The 17,576-nt window shown below is 44.7% G+C and overlaps 1 protein-coding gene across 1 annotated transcript in view; it reads right to left on the minus strand.

The window, feature by feature from the left end:
* LOC115116056 (regulator of G-protein signaling 6-like) overlaps positions 1-17,576 on the minus strand; it is a 146,439-nt gene that overhangs the window by 5,682 nt on the left and 123,181 nt on the right. The window contains exons 12-13 of the mRNA XM_065009426.1: positions 6,208-6,318; positions 4,211-4,336 (exon numbers count right to left, since the gene is read on the minus strand). Of these exons, the coding sequence (XP_064865498.1) occupies positions 4,211-4,336; positions 6,208-6,318 (237 nt within the window). The remainder of the gene's footprint in view (positions 1-4,210; positions 4,337-6,207; positions 6,319-17,576) is intronic.

A 17,576-nucleotide genomic window follows, 5' to 3' on the forward strand; every position in this document is an offset into this window, starting at 1 on the left:
TCCGTATTGACTGACCTTCATGTCTTAAAGTAACAATGGACTGTCATTTCTCTTAGCTTATTTGAGCTGTTCTTGCCATAATATGGACATGATCTTTTACCAAATAGGACTATCTTCTGTATACCACGCATTAAGGAAAGAAATTCCACAAATGAATTTTTAACAAGACACAACTGCTAATTGAAATACATTCCGGGTGAATACCTCATGAAGCTGGTTGAGAGAATGCCAAGAGTGTGCAAAGCTGTCATTAAGACGAAGGGTGGCAACTATGAAGAATCTCAAATATAAAATATAACACTTGATTGGTTACCACATAATTTTGATGTCTTCACTACATTTACATTTAAGTCAAATGAAGAAAATAACAACAAAGAAAAGAACAACCCTTGAATGAGTATGTGTGTCCAAACTTTTGGTTGGTAGTGTAAATCCTATAACACTGAGGTAAGACTGAGACACGTCCTGACGTTGGAATGTGCCTATAACTGCTTCACCCACCATTGACTGCACAAACAGTGAACACAGCAGACTGGAGAGGAGTGACAGATAATTGTAATTGCCTCTCATATTACAATCTATCTGTATTGATGTGTGGTCTGGCCCTGCAATATACAGACTGAGCCAGAGAAACAGACAGACAGGAGGCCACTGCGAGAGAGAGAGCAGTGCGGGGGAAAGCGAGAGAGACAGACAGACAGAGAGAGAGAGAGAGAGAGAGACAGAGAGACAGAGAGAGAGAGAGAGAGACAGAGAGAGAGAGAGAGAGAGAGAGAGAGAGAGAGACTATGGTGAGTTAGTGGAGGTGTGGTTGGCAGCTGAGGGCTGGACAGAGAGAAGAGGTGTGTGTGTGTGTGTGTGTGTGTGTGTGTGTGTGTGTGTGTGTGTGTGTGTGTGTGTGTGTGTGTGTGTGTGTGTGGTGTGTGTGTGTGTGTGTGTGTGTGTGTGTGTGTGTGTGTGTGTGTGTGTGTGTGTGTGTGTGTGTGTGTGTGTGTGTGTGTGTGTGTGTGTGTTTGATCTACTATCAGTCTAGTCCACTCCGAGACTCTGTTATCCTCGTTAGTAGAGCCCCTTATCGGAACATGCCTTCAGAGGCAGGACACACACAAAATCCACTTCTCATCCCAGTTCACTTGGGTGGCAAAGCCTCTCACTAAAGGGGACTGATAGTGTCCCTGACCCCCCTGAAGAGAGGCCTAAAGGGGACTGACTGCACCCCTGACCCCCCTGAAGAGAGGCCTAAAGGGGACTGACAGTGTCCCTGACCCCCCTGAAGAGAGGCCTAAAGGGGACTGACAGCATCCCTGACCCCCCTGAAGAGAGGCCTAAAGGGGACTGACAGGGTACCTGACCCCCCTGAAAGGGGACTGACAGCGTTCCTGACCCCCCTGAAGAGAGGCCTAAAGGGGACTGACAGTGTAAGAGAGGCCTAAAGGGGACTGACAGTGTAAGAGAGGCCTACAGGGGACTGACAGTGTAAGAGAGGCCTACAGGGGACTGACAGTGTAAGAGAGGCCTAAAGGGGACTGACAGCATCCCTGACCCCCCTGAAGAGAGGCCTAAAGGGGACTGACAGTGTAAGAGAGGCCTAAAGGGGACTGACAGTGTAAGAGAGGCCTAAAGGGGACTGACAGCATCCCTGACCCCCCTGAAGAGAGGCCTAAAGGGGACTGACAGGGTACCTGACCCCCCTGAAAGGGGACTGACAGCGTTCCTGACCCCCCTGAAGAGAGGCCTAAAGGGGACTGACAGTGTAAGAGAGGCCTAAAGGGGACTGACAGTGTAAGAGAGGCCTACAGGGGACTGACAGTGTAAGAGAGGCCTACAGGGGACTGACAGTGTAAGAGAGGCCTAAAGGGGACTGACAGCATCCCTGACCCCCCTGAAGAGAGGCCTAAAGGGGACTGACAGTGTAAGAGAGGCCTAAAGGGGACTGACAGTGTAAGAGAGGCCTAAAGGGGACTGACAGCATCCCTGACCCCCCTGAAGAGAGGCCTAAAGGGGACTGACAGGGTACCTGACCCCCCTGAAGAGAGGCCTAAAGGGGACTGACAGTGTAAGAGAGGCCTAAAGGGGACTGACAGGGTAAGAGAGGCCTAAAGGGGACTGACAGGGTACCTGACCCCCCTGAAGAGAGGCCTAAAGGGGACTGACAGTGTAAGAGAGGCCTACAGGGGACTGACAGTGTAAGAGAGGCCTAAAGGGGACTGACAGTGTAAGAGAGGCCTAAAGGGGACTGACAGTGTAAGAGAGGCCTAAAGGGGACCAGTAGATAGCCATGGCAGGTGCTGGAGGGTCAGTGCTAGCCTAGCTGGTTCAGTGCAATCAGAGTAGAGGTGACTTTCAAACAGATGGGAAGGTTTTGTTGATTTGGAATTTATTTTAATTTAATCTCTTATTTATCCAGGCGAGTAAATTAAGAACCGATTCTTATTTGACAATTGTCTGAAGGAGAGGTAAAGGATGAAGAGAAGGTGAAGCTAGGGGGCACTATTTTTATGTTTGGAAAAACAACGTTCCCAAAGTAAACAGCCTATTTCTCAGGACCAGATGCTAGAATATGCATATCATTGACAGATTAGGATAGAAAACACTCTAAAGTTTCCAAAACTGTCAAGATTTTGTCTGTGAGTTAAACAGGAAGTGCCCCTGTTTTTGAAATCTCTCTGTTCTTATGCATCCCTATTGCGCATTTAAAGGGATATCAACCAGATTCCTTTTTCTGTGGCTTCCCTAAGGTGTCAACAGTCTTTAGACATAGTTTCAGGCTTTTATTTTGAAGAATGAGCGTGAAGGATCACATTGCGTAAGTGGACAGTTGGGGGCTCTCAGAGTGAGTTGGTACACAATGGAGTAAGACGGCCATTGTTCCTCCCGCTGTTATGGAAAAAGCTACACACTCTGTTGATATATTATCGAATATATATTTTAAAAACTACCTGAGGATTGATTATAAAAAACGTTTGACATGTTTCTGTGGACATTATGGAGACTATTTGGAATTTCCGTCTGCGTTGTCGTGACCGCTCTTTCCTGTGGATTTCTGAACATAACGTGACAAACAAACGTCGGTATTTTGGGTATAAAGATAATCTTTATGGAACAAAAGTAACATTTGCTGTGTAACTGGGAGTCTCGTGAGTGAAAACATCCGAAGATCTTCAAAGGTAAATGGTTAATTTGATTGCTTTTCTGATTTTCGTGACCAAGCTACCTGATGCTAGGTGTTCATAATGTTTTGTCGTGCGATCGATAAACTTACACAAACGCTTGGATTGCTTTCGCTGTAAAGCATAATTTCTAAATCTGAGACGACAGGTGGATTATCAAAAGGCTAAACTGTGTTTTCCTATATTGCACTTGTGATTTCATGAATATTTTCTAGTAATATTATTTGACTGTGGCGCTATGCTATTCAGCGTTGCTGATGACAATTATACCGGATCCGGGATGGGTGGTTCAAAGAGGTTAAGGGAAGAGTATGAGGGGAAATATTGTAGGTAGGAGGTAATTGTAGGAGGTAAGAGGAAATGGGGAAAGAGAAGAATGGAGGGATGGGATGGAGCTAAGAGATCAGGTGATGGCAGAGGATGAGGGGAGAGGATGAGGGGAAAGGAGGAAAAATGGAGGGATGGGATGAAGGGATCTGGTGAGAAGAAATAAGGAAAGCATGAGATAAAAGGATGAGTGAATAAAAGCAGGAAAAGAGATGAAGTGTGTGTGTGTGTCTCACTGTAGATTATCTGAGCTGAACCCGGGGAGAGAGTGAAAGGAGGACGGATCAGTGGAAAGGCCCGGGGAGAGAGTGCAAGGAGGACGGATCAGTGGAAAGACCCGGGGAGAGAGTGAAAGGAGGACGGATCAGTGGAAAGGCCCGGGGAGAGAGTGAAAGGAGGACGGATCAGTGGAAAGGCCCGGGGAGAGAGTGAAAGGAGGATGGATCAGTGGAAAGGCCCGGGGAGAGAGTGAAAGGAGGACGGATCAGTGGAAAGACCCGGGGAGAGAGTGAAAGGAGGACGGATCAGTGGAAAGGCCCGGGGAGAGAGTGAAAGGAGGACGGATCAGTGGAAAGGCCCGGGGAGAGAGTGAAAGGAGGATGGATCAGTGGAAAGGCCCGGGGAGAGAGTGAAAGGAGGACGGATCAGTGGAAAGGATGAGACAAAATTAAGAAAACAAGGGAAGAAAGGAGGAGAGGAAGTGTGTGACTCACTGTAGGTTCTCTGAGCTGAACTCTGATTCCAGGAACTTGAGGAACTGGTCGCGACCTGCCGGATCCTTCAGAGCTTCATCTAGAGAAAAACCCCACTTCCTCACTCTCTGTTGACTGGGGTCCTTACTAAGGGGTAGAGGAGGACAGGTGATAACGAGGAGGAGAAGAGGAGGACAGGTTACTAAGGGGTAGAGGAGGAGAGAGGAGGACAGGTTACTAAGGGGTAGAGGAGGAGAGAGGAGGACAGGTTACTAAGGGGTAGAGGAGGAGAGAGGAGGACAGGTTACTAAGGGGTAGAGGAGGAGAGAGGAGGACAGGCGATAACGAGGAGGAGAGAGGAGGACAGGCGATAACGAGGAGGAGAAGAGGAGGACAGGTGATAACGAGGAGGAGAAGAGGAGGACAGGTGATAACGAGGAGGAGAAGAGGAAGAAACAGTTTGAATTCATGAAAGGAGCAAGATATTTTAAAAAAGAAATGTATACTGTGATCTCAAACACCACATGTTGGACAAGCGGTGACAGAGAAGTAGAAACAGCATAATACTGTCATGACAGCGTTCACATGACACCTTATCATTTAAATCACTGCAGGAAATGTAATTAATCTATTTATAAAGATTATGAAGCTACATTAGTCTCAATGATTACATGTCTGGGTTGATTAATCTCTAAATAAGTCAAAGAGAGACCAGAAGAGTTACACAGTGACTACACACCGTGCTCAGCAACAACCTCGTCCACCATGAAATATCTTTCATATCTGGGTCTGAGAGTGGTATAGGACATAAGGAGATGTCATTGCCCTTTGTTCATACTTTAAGGACGATAATCTGAAGCCCCATTTATACCTGGTTCTAACATGTGTCCTGATCTTGTCCACATTCTGATTGTGACCACATTATTTAGACGGGTGTAGAAGAGTAAAAGACTCATTGTGATCCGATCCTCCTGCTCACCTCTGGAGGTAGTCAGACGCTCATTGTCTGGATATCTTACAAGTGTAGACAGATCTGGACAGAGAAACCATTTAAATCTTCATAAAAAAAAAAAAAAAAAGGTAACTTTAAAATCATTGACAGGTGGCGCAATTGACTGATTACATCAATATGTGTCTTACAATAAATATATACGTAATGTTTTGAAATAACAGCCGTGAAATTATTTGCATAAAGGAAAGGACCAAGAAATCTGATCACAATGCAGACACGGCAAATATATTTTAATACCACGTGTAGACACATTTCTGGAAATATGGGCACAATCAGAGTGTCTCACTGTAGACTCGATCAGGACAAACAGGACCCATGTTAGCCCCAGGTATAAACGGGGCCTAGGGATTTGTATCTGGATATCAATCAAGTGTAAACAGATCTGGATGGTCAAATCATTTAAATCTCTTTAAATCTCTAAAACCCATTGGCACCATTGACAAATGGCATAAATAATTATCTTCAAATAAATATTATAATATAATAATATATATATATATAATATATATATTATTTTTTTGAAAGAATAATCTGTCAAATGATCTGCACGCAGGGAGACGCCAGGAAATCTGGTCACGATGCAGACGTAATGAACGAATAACAGACAATATTTTACGACCATGTGTACAAACGGCTACAACGTGGGGACCAATCAGAATGTGGACGAGATCAGGACAAAGGACACATGTTAGAACCAGGTATAAACGGGGCTTTAAGACATAGGTGACCCCTGAAATAGTGGCTCTCTCTCTCTGATTACTGGTACTTTGATTTCATCCTTTAATAATGAAACAAGACAATAATAAGTTGTCATTGCCCATCATGTTCCTCTCTCTGTCACTGAAGGTGATTTTGCAGCTGAAGTGGCTCGGTGGATTAGTTAGTTGAAAAGTCAGGAATGGGGTGTTTGTGGGAGAGACACAGACCAGAGACAAGTATGTATCATACAGGGAAGTTACAGATATACTAGTCCACCGATTGGGGAACATATGGTTGTGGTTCTTACCTGGCCTCCAGGTCCCAGAATGAGAGGTCGTCACTGGTCCAGGGGTTGGAGGGTTCTGGTGACACCACAAACGGGTCATACTCCTGGTACTGCTCAGTGTAGGTCATCAGACTGAAAGCAACACAACAGACAAAACACAAGAGGATGGACGGAACGGAAAAATGACACATGATCAGTCAGATATCAGTTCTACTGTAGGCCTACAGTCAGTTAGTAGTTCTACTGTAGGCCTACAGTCAGTTAGTAGTTCTACTGTAGGCCTACAGTCAGTTAGTAGTTCTACTGTAGGCCTACAGTCAGTTAGTAGTTCTACTGTAGGCCTACAGTCAGATAGTAGTTCTACTGTAGGCCTACAGTCAGATAGTAGTTCTACTGTAGGCCCTACAGTCAGATAGTAGTTCAACTGTAGGCCTACAGTCAGAAATCTATTGATGTTAAAAATAAAAATAAAATGTTTGACCTTTATTTAACTAGGCAAGTCAGTTAAGAACAAATTCTAATTTTCAATGACAGCCTAGGAACAGTGGGTTAACTGGTCTAGGAACAGTGGGTTAACTGGTCTAGGAACAGTGGGTTAACTGCCTTGTTCAGGGGCAGAACGACAGATTTGTACCTTGTCCGCTCTGGGATTCGATGTCGCAACCTTTCAGGTTACAAGTCCAATGCACTACCCACTAGGCTACCTGCCGCCCCTCAAATGTAAGGCTAAACTAGTTCCCGCCACAGTGCAGCCCAGTTTCAAACACCCTGCCTGTATCACCATAACAACAACGGCTATGAAGTCTTTAAAGGAATTCTTAGAGAAACACCACACACCCTGGTAGATGGTCACATTTAGAAACCATAAACCACTTAACTACTGTCCTCTAGCCTTTCCCCTAGACCTAGAAACCACTTAACTACTGTCCTCCAACCCTTCCCCTAGACCTAGACCTAGAAACCATAAACCACTTAACTACTGTCCTCCAGCCTTTCCCCTAGACCTAGAAACCATTAACCATTTAACTACTGTCCTCCAGCCTTGCCCCTAGACCTAGAAACCATTAACCATTTAACTACTGTCCTCCAGCCTTTCCCCTAGACCTAGAAACCATTAACCACTTAACTACTGTCCTCCAGCCTTTCCCCTAGACCTAGACCTAGACCTAGAAACCATAAACCACTTAACTACTGTCCTCCAGCCTTTCCCCTAGACCTAGAAACTACTTAACTACTGTCCTCCAGCCTTTCCCCTAGACCTAGAAACCATAAACCACTTAACTACTGTCCTCCAGCCTTTCCCCTAGACCTAGAAACCATTAACCATTTAACTACTGTCCTCCAGCCTTTCCCCTAGACCTAGAAACCATAAACCACTTAACTACTGTCCTCCAGCCTTTTTCCTAGACCTAGAAACCACTTAACTACTGTCCTCCAGCCTTGCCCCTAGACCTAGAAACCATAAACCACTTAACTACTGTCCTCCAGCCTTTCCCCTAGACCTAGAAACCATAAACCACTTAACTACTGTCCTCCAGCCTTTCCCCTAGACCTAGAAACCACTTAACTACTGTCCTCCAGCCTTTCCCCTAGACCTAGAAACCACTTAACTTCTGTCCTCCAGCCTTTCCCCTAGACCTAGAAACCATAAACCACTTAACTACTGTCCTCCAGCCTTTCCCCTAGACCTAGAAACCATTAACCACTTAACTACTGTCCTCCAGCCTTGCCCATATACCTAGAAGCCATAAACCACTTAATTCCTGCCCTCCAGTCTGTACCTTGCCTAATGCTGACTACATAGATGTTTTTCCTCCCACACCAAACGCGATCACAACACGCAGGTTGAAATATCAAAACAAACTCTGAACCAATTATATTAATTTGGGGACAAGTCGAAATTTAAACATTTATGGCAAATTAGCTAGCTAGCTTGCTGTTGCTAGCTAATTTGTCCTGGGTTATAAACCAGGTTGTTATTTTACCTGAAATGCACAAGGTCCTCTACTCCGACAATTAATCCACAGATAAAATGTTAAACCGAATTCATTTCTCATCATCTCTCCTCCTTCAGGCTTCTTTTTCTTCTTTGGACTTCATATGGCTGTTGGCAACCAACTATACAGCATTACCACAACCTACCAACAGCATTACCACAACCTACCAACAGCATTACCACAACCTACCAACAGCATTACCACAACCTACCAACAGCATTACCGCAACCTACCAACAGCATTACCGCAACCTACCAACAGCATTACCACAACCTACCAACAGCATTACCACAACCTACCAACAGCATTACCACAACCTACCAACAGCATTACCACAACCTACCAACAGCATTGCCACAACCTACCAACGCATTACCACAACCTACCAACAGCATTACCACAACCTACCAACAGCATTACCACAACCTACCAACAGCATTACCACAACCTGGTAGGTTGTGGTAACTATTGGTAGGTTTACCAATGCTGTTGGTAGGTTGTGGCAATTGGTTGGTAGGTTCATCAACCAACCGTATACAGCATTGTGGTAATGCTGTTGGTAGGTTGTGGTAATGCTGTTCATCAAGGTTGTATAATGCTGTTGGTAGGTACCAACTGTTGGTAGGCATGTAATGCTGTTGGTAGGCATTAATGCTGTTGGTAGGTGTGGTAATGCTGTTGGTAGGTTGTGGTAATGCTGTTGGTAGGTGTGGGTTGTGAGTGTGGACCTCAGTTCATCAACCAACTATACAGCATTACCACAACCTACCAACAGCATTACCACAACCTACCGGAGTGTGGACCTAAGTTCATCAACCAACTATACAGCATTACCACAACCGGAGTGTGGACCTCAGTTCATCAACCAACTATACAGCATTACCACAACCTACCAACAGCATTACCACAACCTACCAACAGCATTACCACAACCTACCGGAGTGTGGACCTCAGTTCATCAACCAACTATACAGCATTACCACAACCGGAGTGTGGACCTCAGTTCATCAACCAACTATACAGCATTACCACAACCGGAGTGTGGACCTCAGTTCATCAACCAACTATACAGCATTACCACAACCGGAGTGTGGACCTCAGTTCATCTTTCAATCACCCACGTGGGTATATGCTCCTAAAAACCAATGAGGAGAATGGGAGGAGGCCGGTTTTACAGCACGTTGAGCATCGCAAACAGAACCACATTTCTATTTTAGTGCCTGGCCACTCAGACGCTCGCGAGCAGTATGGGTGCAATGATTCAATAACATGCATGTGTAAGCAGAGCTGCCAACTCTCATGCTTTGGTCGCGTTTAGAACCTCTTCTCACGGCACACCTCTTCTATCTCACCCACTGAAAAGTACTGCTTTCATTTGTCTAATTAGTCCGTTGTATAGTCAGTGCGTTAACGTTTAATCTGTCCTCAACAAAATCGTTTTTGAAATGGGAGCAACTCCGTCTGTAATTTAACGTTGCCAGCGGCACCTCTATCATTGTCCTGTCTTGGCCACAGCACTGTGAACCGCGGCTCATTGAGGCGTTATGATTGGTCTAGTTATGAGAAGGATCAAGGGGATTGGATGAGAGAAAGACGTGTACGTGGAAAAGACGAGGAGAGAGAACATTCGCCGCTGTGTTAAGGTAGTGTTGTGTCATGGTAGTGTTGTGTCATGGTAGTGTTGTGTTATGGTAGTGTTGTGTCATGGTAGTGTTGTGTTATGGTAGTGCTGTGTCATGGTAGTACTGTGTTACGGTAGTGTTGTGTTATGGTAGTGCTGTGTTACGGTAGTGTTGTGTTATGGTAGTGTTGTGTTATGGTAGTACTGTGTCATGGTAGTGTTGTGTTAATGTAGTGCTGTGTTACGGTAGTGTTGTGTCATGGTAGTGCTGTGTTATGGTAGTGCTGTGTTATGGTAGTGTTGTGTTATGGTAGTGTTGTGTTAATGTAGTGCTGTGTTACGGTAGTGCTGTGTTACGGTAGTGCTGTGTTACGGTAGTGTTGTGTTACGGTAGTGTTGTGTTATGGTAGTGTTGTGTTACGGTAGTGTTGTGTTATGGTAGTGTTGTGTTAATGTAGTGCTGTGTTACGGTAGTGCTGTGTTACGGTAGTGTTGTGTTACGGTAGTGTTGTGTTACGGTAGTGCTGTGTTACGGTAGTGTTGTGTCATGGTAGTGCTGTGTCATGGTAGTGCTGTGTCATGGTAGTGTTGTGTTACGGTAGTGTTGTGTTATGGTAGTGCTGTGTCATGGTAGTGCTGTGTTACGGTAGTGTTGTGTTATGGTAGTGCTGTGTCATGGTAGTGTTGTGTCATGGTAGTGCTGTGTTACGGTAGTGCTGTGTTACGGTAGTGTTGTGTCATGGTAGTGCTGTGTTATGGTAGTGCTGTGTTATGGTAGTGTTGTGTTATGGTAGTGTTGTGTTAATGTAGTGCTGTGTTACGGTAGTGCTGTGTTACGGTAGTGCTGTGTTACGGTAGTGTTGTGTTACGGTAGTGCTGTGTCATGGTAGTGTTGTGTTACGGTAGTGTTGTGTTATGGTAGTGTTGTGTTAATGTAGTGCTGTGTTACGGTAGTGCTGTGTTACGGTAGTGTTGTGTTACGGTAGTGTTGTGTTACGGTAGTGCTGTGTTACGGTAGTGTTGTGTTATGGTAGTGCTGTGTTATGGTTGTGTTGTGTCATGGTAGTGCTGTGTCATGGTAGTGCTGTGTCATGGTAGTGTTGTGTTACGGTAGTGTTGTGTTATGGTAGTGCTGTGTCATGGTAGTGTTGTGTTACGGTAGTGTTGTGTTATGGTAGTGCTGTGTCATGGTAGTGCTGTGTTACGGTAGTGTTGTGTTATGGTAGTGCTGTGTCATGGTAGTGTTGTGTCATGGTAGTGCTGTGTTACGGTAGTGCTGTGTTACGGTAGTGTTGTGTCATGGTAGTGCTGTGTTATGGTAGTGCTGTGTTATGGTAGTGTTGTGTTATGGTAGTGTTGTGTTAATGTAGTGCTGTGTTACGGTAGTGCTGTGTTACGGTAGTGCTGTGTTACGGTAGTGTTGTGTTACGGTAGTGCTGTGTCATGGTAGTGTTGTGTTACGGTAGTGTTGTGTTATGGTAGTGTTGTGTTAATGTAGTGCTGTGTTACGGTAGTGCTGTGTTACGGTAGTGTTGTGTTACGGTAGTGTTGTGTTACGGTAGTGCTGTGTTACGGTAGTGTTGTGTTATGGTAGTGCTGTGTTATGGTTGTGTTGTGTCATGGTAGTGCTGTGTCATGGTAGTGCTGTGTCATGGTAGTGTTGTGTTACGGTAGTGTTGTGTTATGGTAGTGCTGTGTCATGGTAGTGCTGTGTCATGGTAGTGCTGTGTTATGGTAGTGTTGTGTCATGGTAGTGTTGTGTTATGGTAGTGTTGTGTTACGGTAGTGCTGTGTCATGGTAGTGTTGTGTCATGGTAGTGCTGTGTCATGGTAGTGCTGTGTTACGGTAGTGTTGTGTTACGGTAGTGTTGTGTTACGGTAGTGTTGTGTCATGGTAGTGCTGTGTTACGGTAGTGTTGTGTTACGGTAGTGTTGTGTTACGGTAGTGCTGTGTCATGGTAGTGTTGTGTTATGGTAGTGCTGTGTTATGGTAGTGCTGTGTCATGGTAGTGCTGTGTTAATGTAGTGCTGTGTCATGGTAGTGTTGTGTCATGGTAGTGCTGTGTCATGGTAGTGTTGTGTTATGGTAGTGTTGTGTTATGGTAGTGCTGTGTTACGGTAGTGTTGTGTTACGGTAGTGTTGTGTCATGGTAGTGTTGTGTTATGGTAGTGTTGTGTCATGGTAGTGTTGTGTTATGGTAGTGTTGTGTCATGGTAGTGCTGTGTCATGGTAGTGTTGTGTCATGGTAGTGCTGTGTCATGGTAGTGCTGTGTTATGGTAGTGTTGTGTCATGGTAGTGCTGTGTTATGGTAGTGTTGTGTTATGGTAGTGTTGTGTCATGGTAGTGCTGTGTCATGGTAGTGCTGTGTCATGGTAGTGCTGTGTCATGGTAGTGCTGTGTTATGGTAGTGTTGTGTCATGGTAGTGTTGTGTTATGGTAGTGTTGTGTCATGGTAGTGCTGTGTCATGGTAGTGTTGTGTTACGGTAGTGTTGTGTCATGGTAGTGTTGTGTTATGGTAGTGTTGTGTCATGGTAGTGTTGTGTTATGGTAGTGTTGTGTCATGGTAGTGCTGTGTCATGGTAGTGCTGTGTCATGGTAGTGCTGTGTTATGGTAGTGCTGTGTTATGGTAGTGCTGTGTCATGGTAGTGCTGTGTCATGGTAGTGCTGTGTTATGGTAGTGCTGTGTTATGGTAGTGCTGTGTCATGGTAGTGTTGTGTTACGGTAGTGTTGTGTTACGGTAGTGTTGTGTTACGGTAGTGTTGTGTTATGGTAGTGCTGTGTCATGGTAGTGCTGTGTCATGGTAGTGTTGTGTCATGGTAGTGCTGTGTTATGGTAGTGTTGTGTTGTGTCATGGTAGTGTTGTGTCATGGTAGTGTTGTGTTATGGTAGTGTTGTGTTGTGTCATGGTAGTGTTGTGTTATGGTAGTGTTGTGTTATGGTAGTGCTGTGTCATGGTAGTGTTGTGTTATGGTAGTGTTGTGTCATGGTAGTGTTGTGTTATGGTAGTGTTGTGTTATGGTAGTGTTGTGTTGTGTCATGGTAGTGTTGTGTTACAGTAGTGTTGTGTCATGGTAGTGTTGTGTTGTGTCATGGTAGTGTTGTGTTACAGTAGTGTTGTGTCATGGTAGTGTTGTGTTATGGTAGTGTTGTGTCATGGTAGTGCTGTGTCATGGTAGTGTTGTGTTATGGTAGTGTTGTGTTGTGTCATGGTAGTGTTGTGTCATGGTAGTGCTGTGTCATGGTAGTGCTGTGTTATGGTAGTGCTGTGTCATGGTAGTGCTGTGTCATGGTAGTGCTGTGTCATGGTAGTGTTGTGTCATGGTAGTGTTGTGTCATGGTAGTGCTGTGTCATGGTAGTGTTGTGTCATGGTAGTGTTGTGTCATGGTAGTGCTGTGTCATGGTAGTGCTGTGTCATGGTAGTGTTGTGTCATGGTAGTGCTGTGTCATGGTAGTGCTGTGTTACGGTAGTGCTGTGTTAATGTAGTGTTGTGTCATGGTAGTGTTGTGTTACGGTAGTGCTGTGTTAATGTAGTGTTGTGTCATGGTAGTGTTGTGTTATAGTAGTGCTGTGTCATGGTAGTGTTGTGTCATGGTAGTGTTGTGTTATGGTAGTGTTGTGTTACGGTAGTGCTGTGTTAATGTAGTGCTGTGTCATGGTAGTGTTGTGTCATGGTAGTGCTGTGTTAATGTAGTGTTGTGTCATGGTAGTGTTGTGTTATAGTAGTGTTGTGTTGTGTCATGGTAGTGTTGTGTCATGGTAGTGTTGTGTCATGGTAGTGTTGTGTTGTGTCATGGTAGTGTTGTGTCATGGTAGTGTTGTGTCATGGTAGTGTTGTGTTGTGTCATGGTAGTGTTGTGTTGTGTCATGGTAGTGTTGTGTCATGGTAGTGTTGTGTTGTGTCATGGTAGTGTTGTGTTGTGTCATGGTAGTGTTGTGTCATGGTAGTGTTGTGTTGTGTCATGGTAGTGTTGTGTCATGGTAGTGTTGTGTCATGGTAGTGTTGTGTTATGGTAGTGTTGTGTCATGGTAGTGTTGTGTTATGGTAGTGTTGTGTTACGGTAGTGTTGTGTTGTGTCATGGTAGTGTTGTGTTGTGTCATGGTAGTGTTGTGTCATGGTAGTGTTGTGTCATGGTAGTGTTGTGTCATGGTAGTGTTGTGTTATGGTAGTGTTGTGTCATGGTAGTGTTGTGTTATGGTAGTGTTGTGTTATAGTAGTGCTGTGTCATGGTAGTGTTGTGTTGTGTCATGGTAGTGTTGTGTTATGGTAGTGCTGTGTCATGGTAGTGTTGTGTTGTGTCATGGTAGTGTTGTGTCATGGTAGTGCTGTGTCATGGTAGTGTTGTGTTGTGTTATGGTAGTGCTGTGTCATGGTAGTGCTGTGTTAATGTAGTGCTGTGTCATGGTAGTGTTGTGTTATGGTAGTGTTGTGTCATGGTAGTGTTGTGTTATGGTAGTGCTGTGTCATGGTAGTGCTGTGTCATGGTAGTGTTGTGCTGTGTTATGGTAGTGTTGTGTTATGGTAGTGTTGTGTCATGGTAGTGTTGTGTCATGGTAGTGCTGTGTTATGGTAGTGTTGTGTCATGGTAGTGTTGTGTTATGGTAGTGTTGTGTCATGGTAGTGTTGTGTCATGGTAGTGTTGTGTCATGGTAGTGTTGTGTCATGGTAGTGTTGTGTCATGGTAGTGCTGTGTCATGGTAGTGTTGTGTCATGGTAGTGTTGTGTCATGGTAGTGTTGTGTCATGGTAGTGCTGTGTTATGGTAGTGTTGTGTCATGGTAGTGTTGTGTTATGGTAGTGCTGTGTCATGGTAGTGCTGTGTTATGGTAGTGCTGTGTTATGGTAGTGCTGTGTCATGGTAGTGTTGTGTCATGGTAGTGCTGTGTCATGGTAGTGTTGTGTTATGGTAGTGTTGTGTCATGGTAGTGTTGTGTCATGGTAGTGTTGTGTTATGGTAGTGTTGTGTCATGGTAGTGTTGTGTCATGGTAGTGTTGTGTTATGGTAGTGTTGTGTCATGGTAGTGTTGTGTCATGGTAGTGTTGTGTTATGGTAGTGTTGTGTCATGGTAGTGTTGTGTCATGGTAGTGTTGTGTTATGGTAGTGTTGTGTCATGGTAGTGTTGTGTCATGGTGTGCTGTGTCATGGTAGTGTTGTGTCATGGTAGTGTTGTGTTATGGTAGTGTTGTGTCATGGTAGTGCTGTGTCATGGTAGTGCTGTGTTATGGTAGTGTTGTGTCATGGTAGTGTTGTGTCATGGTAGTGTTGTGTCATGGTAGTGTTGTGTTATGGTAGTGTTGTGTCATGGTAGTGTTGTGTCATGGTAGTGTTGTGTCATGGTAGTGCTGTGTTATGGTAGTGTTGTGTTATGGTAGTGCTGTGTCATGGTAGTGCTGTGTTATGGTAGTGCTGTGTTATGGTAGTGCTGTGTCATGGTAGTGTTGTGTCATGGTAGTGCTGTGTCATGGTAGTGCTGTGTCATGGTAGTGCTGTGTCATGGTAGTGTTGTGTCATGGTAGTGCTGTGTCATGGTAGTGTTGTGTCATGGTAGTGCTGTGTCATGGTAGTGTTGTGTCATGGTAGTGTTGTGTCATGGTAGTGCTGTGTCATGGTAGTGTTGTGTCATGGTAGTGTTGTGTTGTGTCATGGTAGTGCTGTGTCATGGTAGTGTTGTGTTGTAGTGTTGTGTCATGTGTAGTGCATGGTAGTGTTGTGTTATGGTAGTGTTGTGTCATGGTAGTGTTGTGTCATGGTAGTGTTGTGTCATGGTAGTGCTGTGTCATGGTAGTGTTGTGTTGTGTCATGGTAGTGTTGTGTCATGGTAGTGTTGTGTCATGGTAGTGTTGTGTCATGGTAGTGTTGTGTCATGGTAGTGTTGTGTCATGGTAGTGTTGTGTCATGGTAGTGTTGTGTCATGGTAGTGTTGTGTTGTGTCATGGTAGTGTTGTGTCATGGTAGTGTTGTGTCATGGTAGTGTTGTGTCATGGTAGTGTTGTGTCATGGTAGTGTTGTGTCATGGTAGTGTTGTGTCATGGTAGTGTTGTGTTATGGTAGTGTTGTGTCATGGTAGTGTTGTGTTGTGTCATGGTAGTGTTGTGTCATGGTAGTGTTGTGTTGTGTCATGGTAGTGTTGTGTTATGGTAGTGTTGTGTCATGGTAGTGTTGTGTCATGGTAGTGTTGTGTCATGGTAGTGTTGTGTCATGGTAGTGTTGTGTCATGGTAGTGTTGTGTCATGGTAGTGTTGTGTCATGGTAGTGTTGTGTCATGGTAGTGTTGTGTCATGGTAGTGTTGTGTCATGGTAGTGTGTTGTGTCATGGTAGTGCTGTGTCATGGTAGTGTTGTGTTATGGTAGTGTTGTGTCAGTGTTGTGTTGTGTCATGGTAGTGTTGTGTCATGGTAGTGTAGTGTTGTGTCATGGTAGTGTTGTGTCATGGTAGTGTTGTGTCATGGTAGTGTTGTGTTGTGTCATGGTAGTGTTGTGTTATGGTAGTGTTGTGTCATGGTAGTGTTGTGTCATGGTAGTGTTGTGTTATGGTAGTGTTGTGTCATGGTAGTGTTGTGTCATGGTAGTGTTGTGTTATGGTAGTGTTGTGTCATGGTAGTGTTGTGTGGTATGTGTCATGGTAGTGTTGTGTCATGGTAGTGTTGTGTCATGGTAGTGTTGTGTCATGGTAGTGCTGTGTTATGGTAGTGTTGTGTCATGGTAGTGTTGTGTCATGGTAGTGTTGTGTTATGGTAGTGTTGTGTCATGGTAGTGTTGTGTCATGGTAGTGTTGTGTTATGGTAGTGTTGTGTCATGGTAGTGTTGTGTCATGGTAGTGTTGTGTTATGGTAGTGTTGTGTCATGGTAGTGCTGTGTTATGGTAGTGTTGTGTTGTGTCATGGTAGTGCTGTGTCATGGTAGTGTTGTGTCATGGTAGTGTTGTGTTATAGTAGTGCTGTGTCATGGTAGTGTTGTGTTGTGTCATGGTAGTGTTGTGTTGTGTCATGGTAGTGTTGTGTCATGGTAGTGTTGTGTCATGGTAGTGTTGTGTCATGGTAGTGCTGTGTCATGGTAGTGCTGTGTTGTGTCATGGTAGTGTTGTGTCATGGTAGTGTTGTGTCATGGTAGTGTTGTGTCATGGTAGTGCTGTGTTGTGTCATGGTAGTGTTGTGTCATGGTAGTGCTGTGTCATGGTAGTGTTGTGTCGTGGTAGTGTTGTGTCATGGTAGTGTTGTGTCGTGGTAGTGTTGTGTCATGGTAGTGTTGTGTCGTGGTAGTGTTGTGTCATGGTAGTGCGTGGTAGTGTTACGGTAGTGTTGTGTCATGGTAGTGCTGTGTCGTGGTAGTGTTGTGTCATGGTAGTGTTGTGTCATGGTAGTGCTGTGTTATGGTAGTGCTGTGTCATGGTAGTGTTGTGTCGTGGTAGTGTTGTGTCATGGTAGTGTTGTGTTAATGTAGTGCTGTGTCATGGTAGTGTTGTGTCATGGTAGTGCTGTGTCATGGTAGTGTTGTGTCGTGGTAGTGCTGTGTTACGGTAGTGTTGTGTTAATGTAGTGCTGTGTCATGGTAGTGTTGTGTCATGGTAGTGTTGTGTCATGGTAGTGCTGTGTCATGGTAGTGTTGTGTCGTGGTAGTGCTGTGTTATGGTAGTGCTGTGTCATGGTAGTGCTGTGTTACGGTAGTGCTGTGTTAATGTAGTGCTGTGTCATGGTAGTGCTGTGTCATGGTAGTGTTGTGTCATGGTAGTGTTGTGTTATGGTAGTGCTGTGTTACGGTAGTGTTG

Source organism: Oncorhynchus nerka, linkage group LG24, assembly GCF_034236695.1.
Source record: "Oncorhynchus nerka isolate Pitt River linkage group LG24, Oner_Uvic_2.0, whole genome shotgun sequence".
NCBI classification, from domain to species: Eukaryota; Metazoa; Chordata; class Actinopteri; order Salmoniformes; family Salmonidae; genus Oncorhynchus; species Oncorhynchus nerka.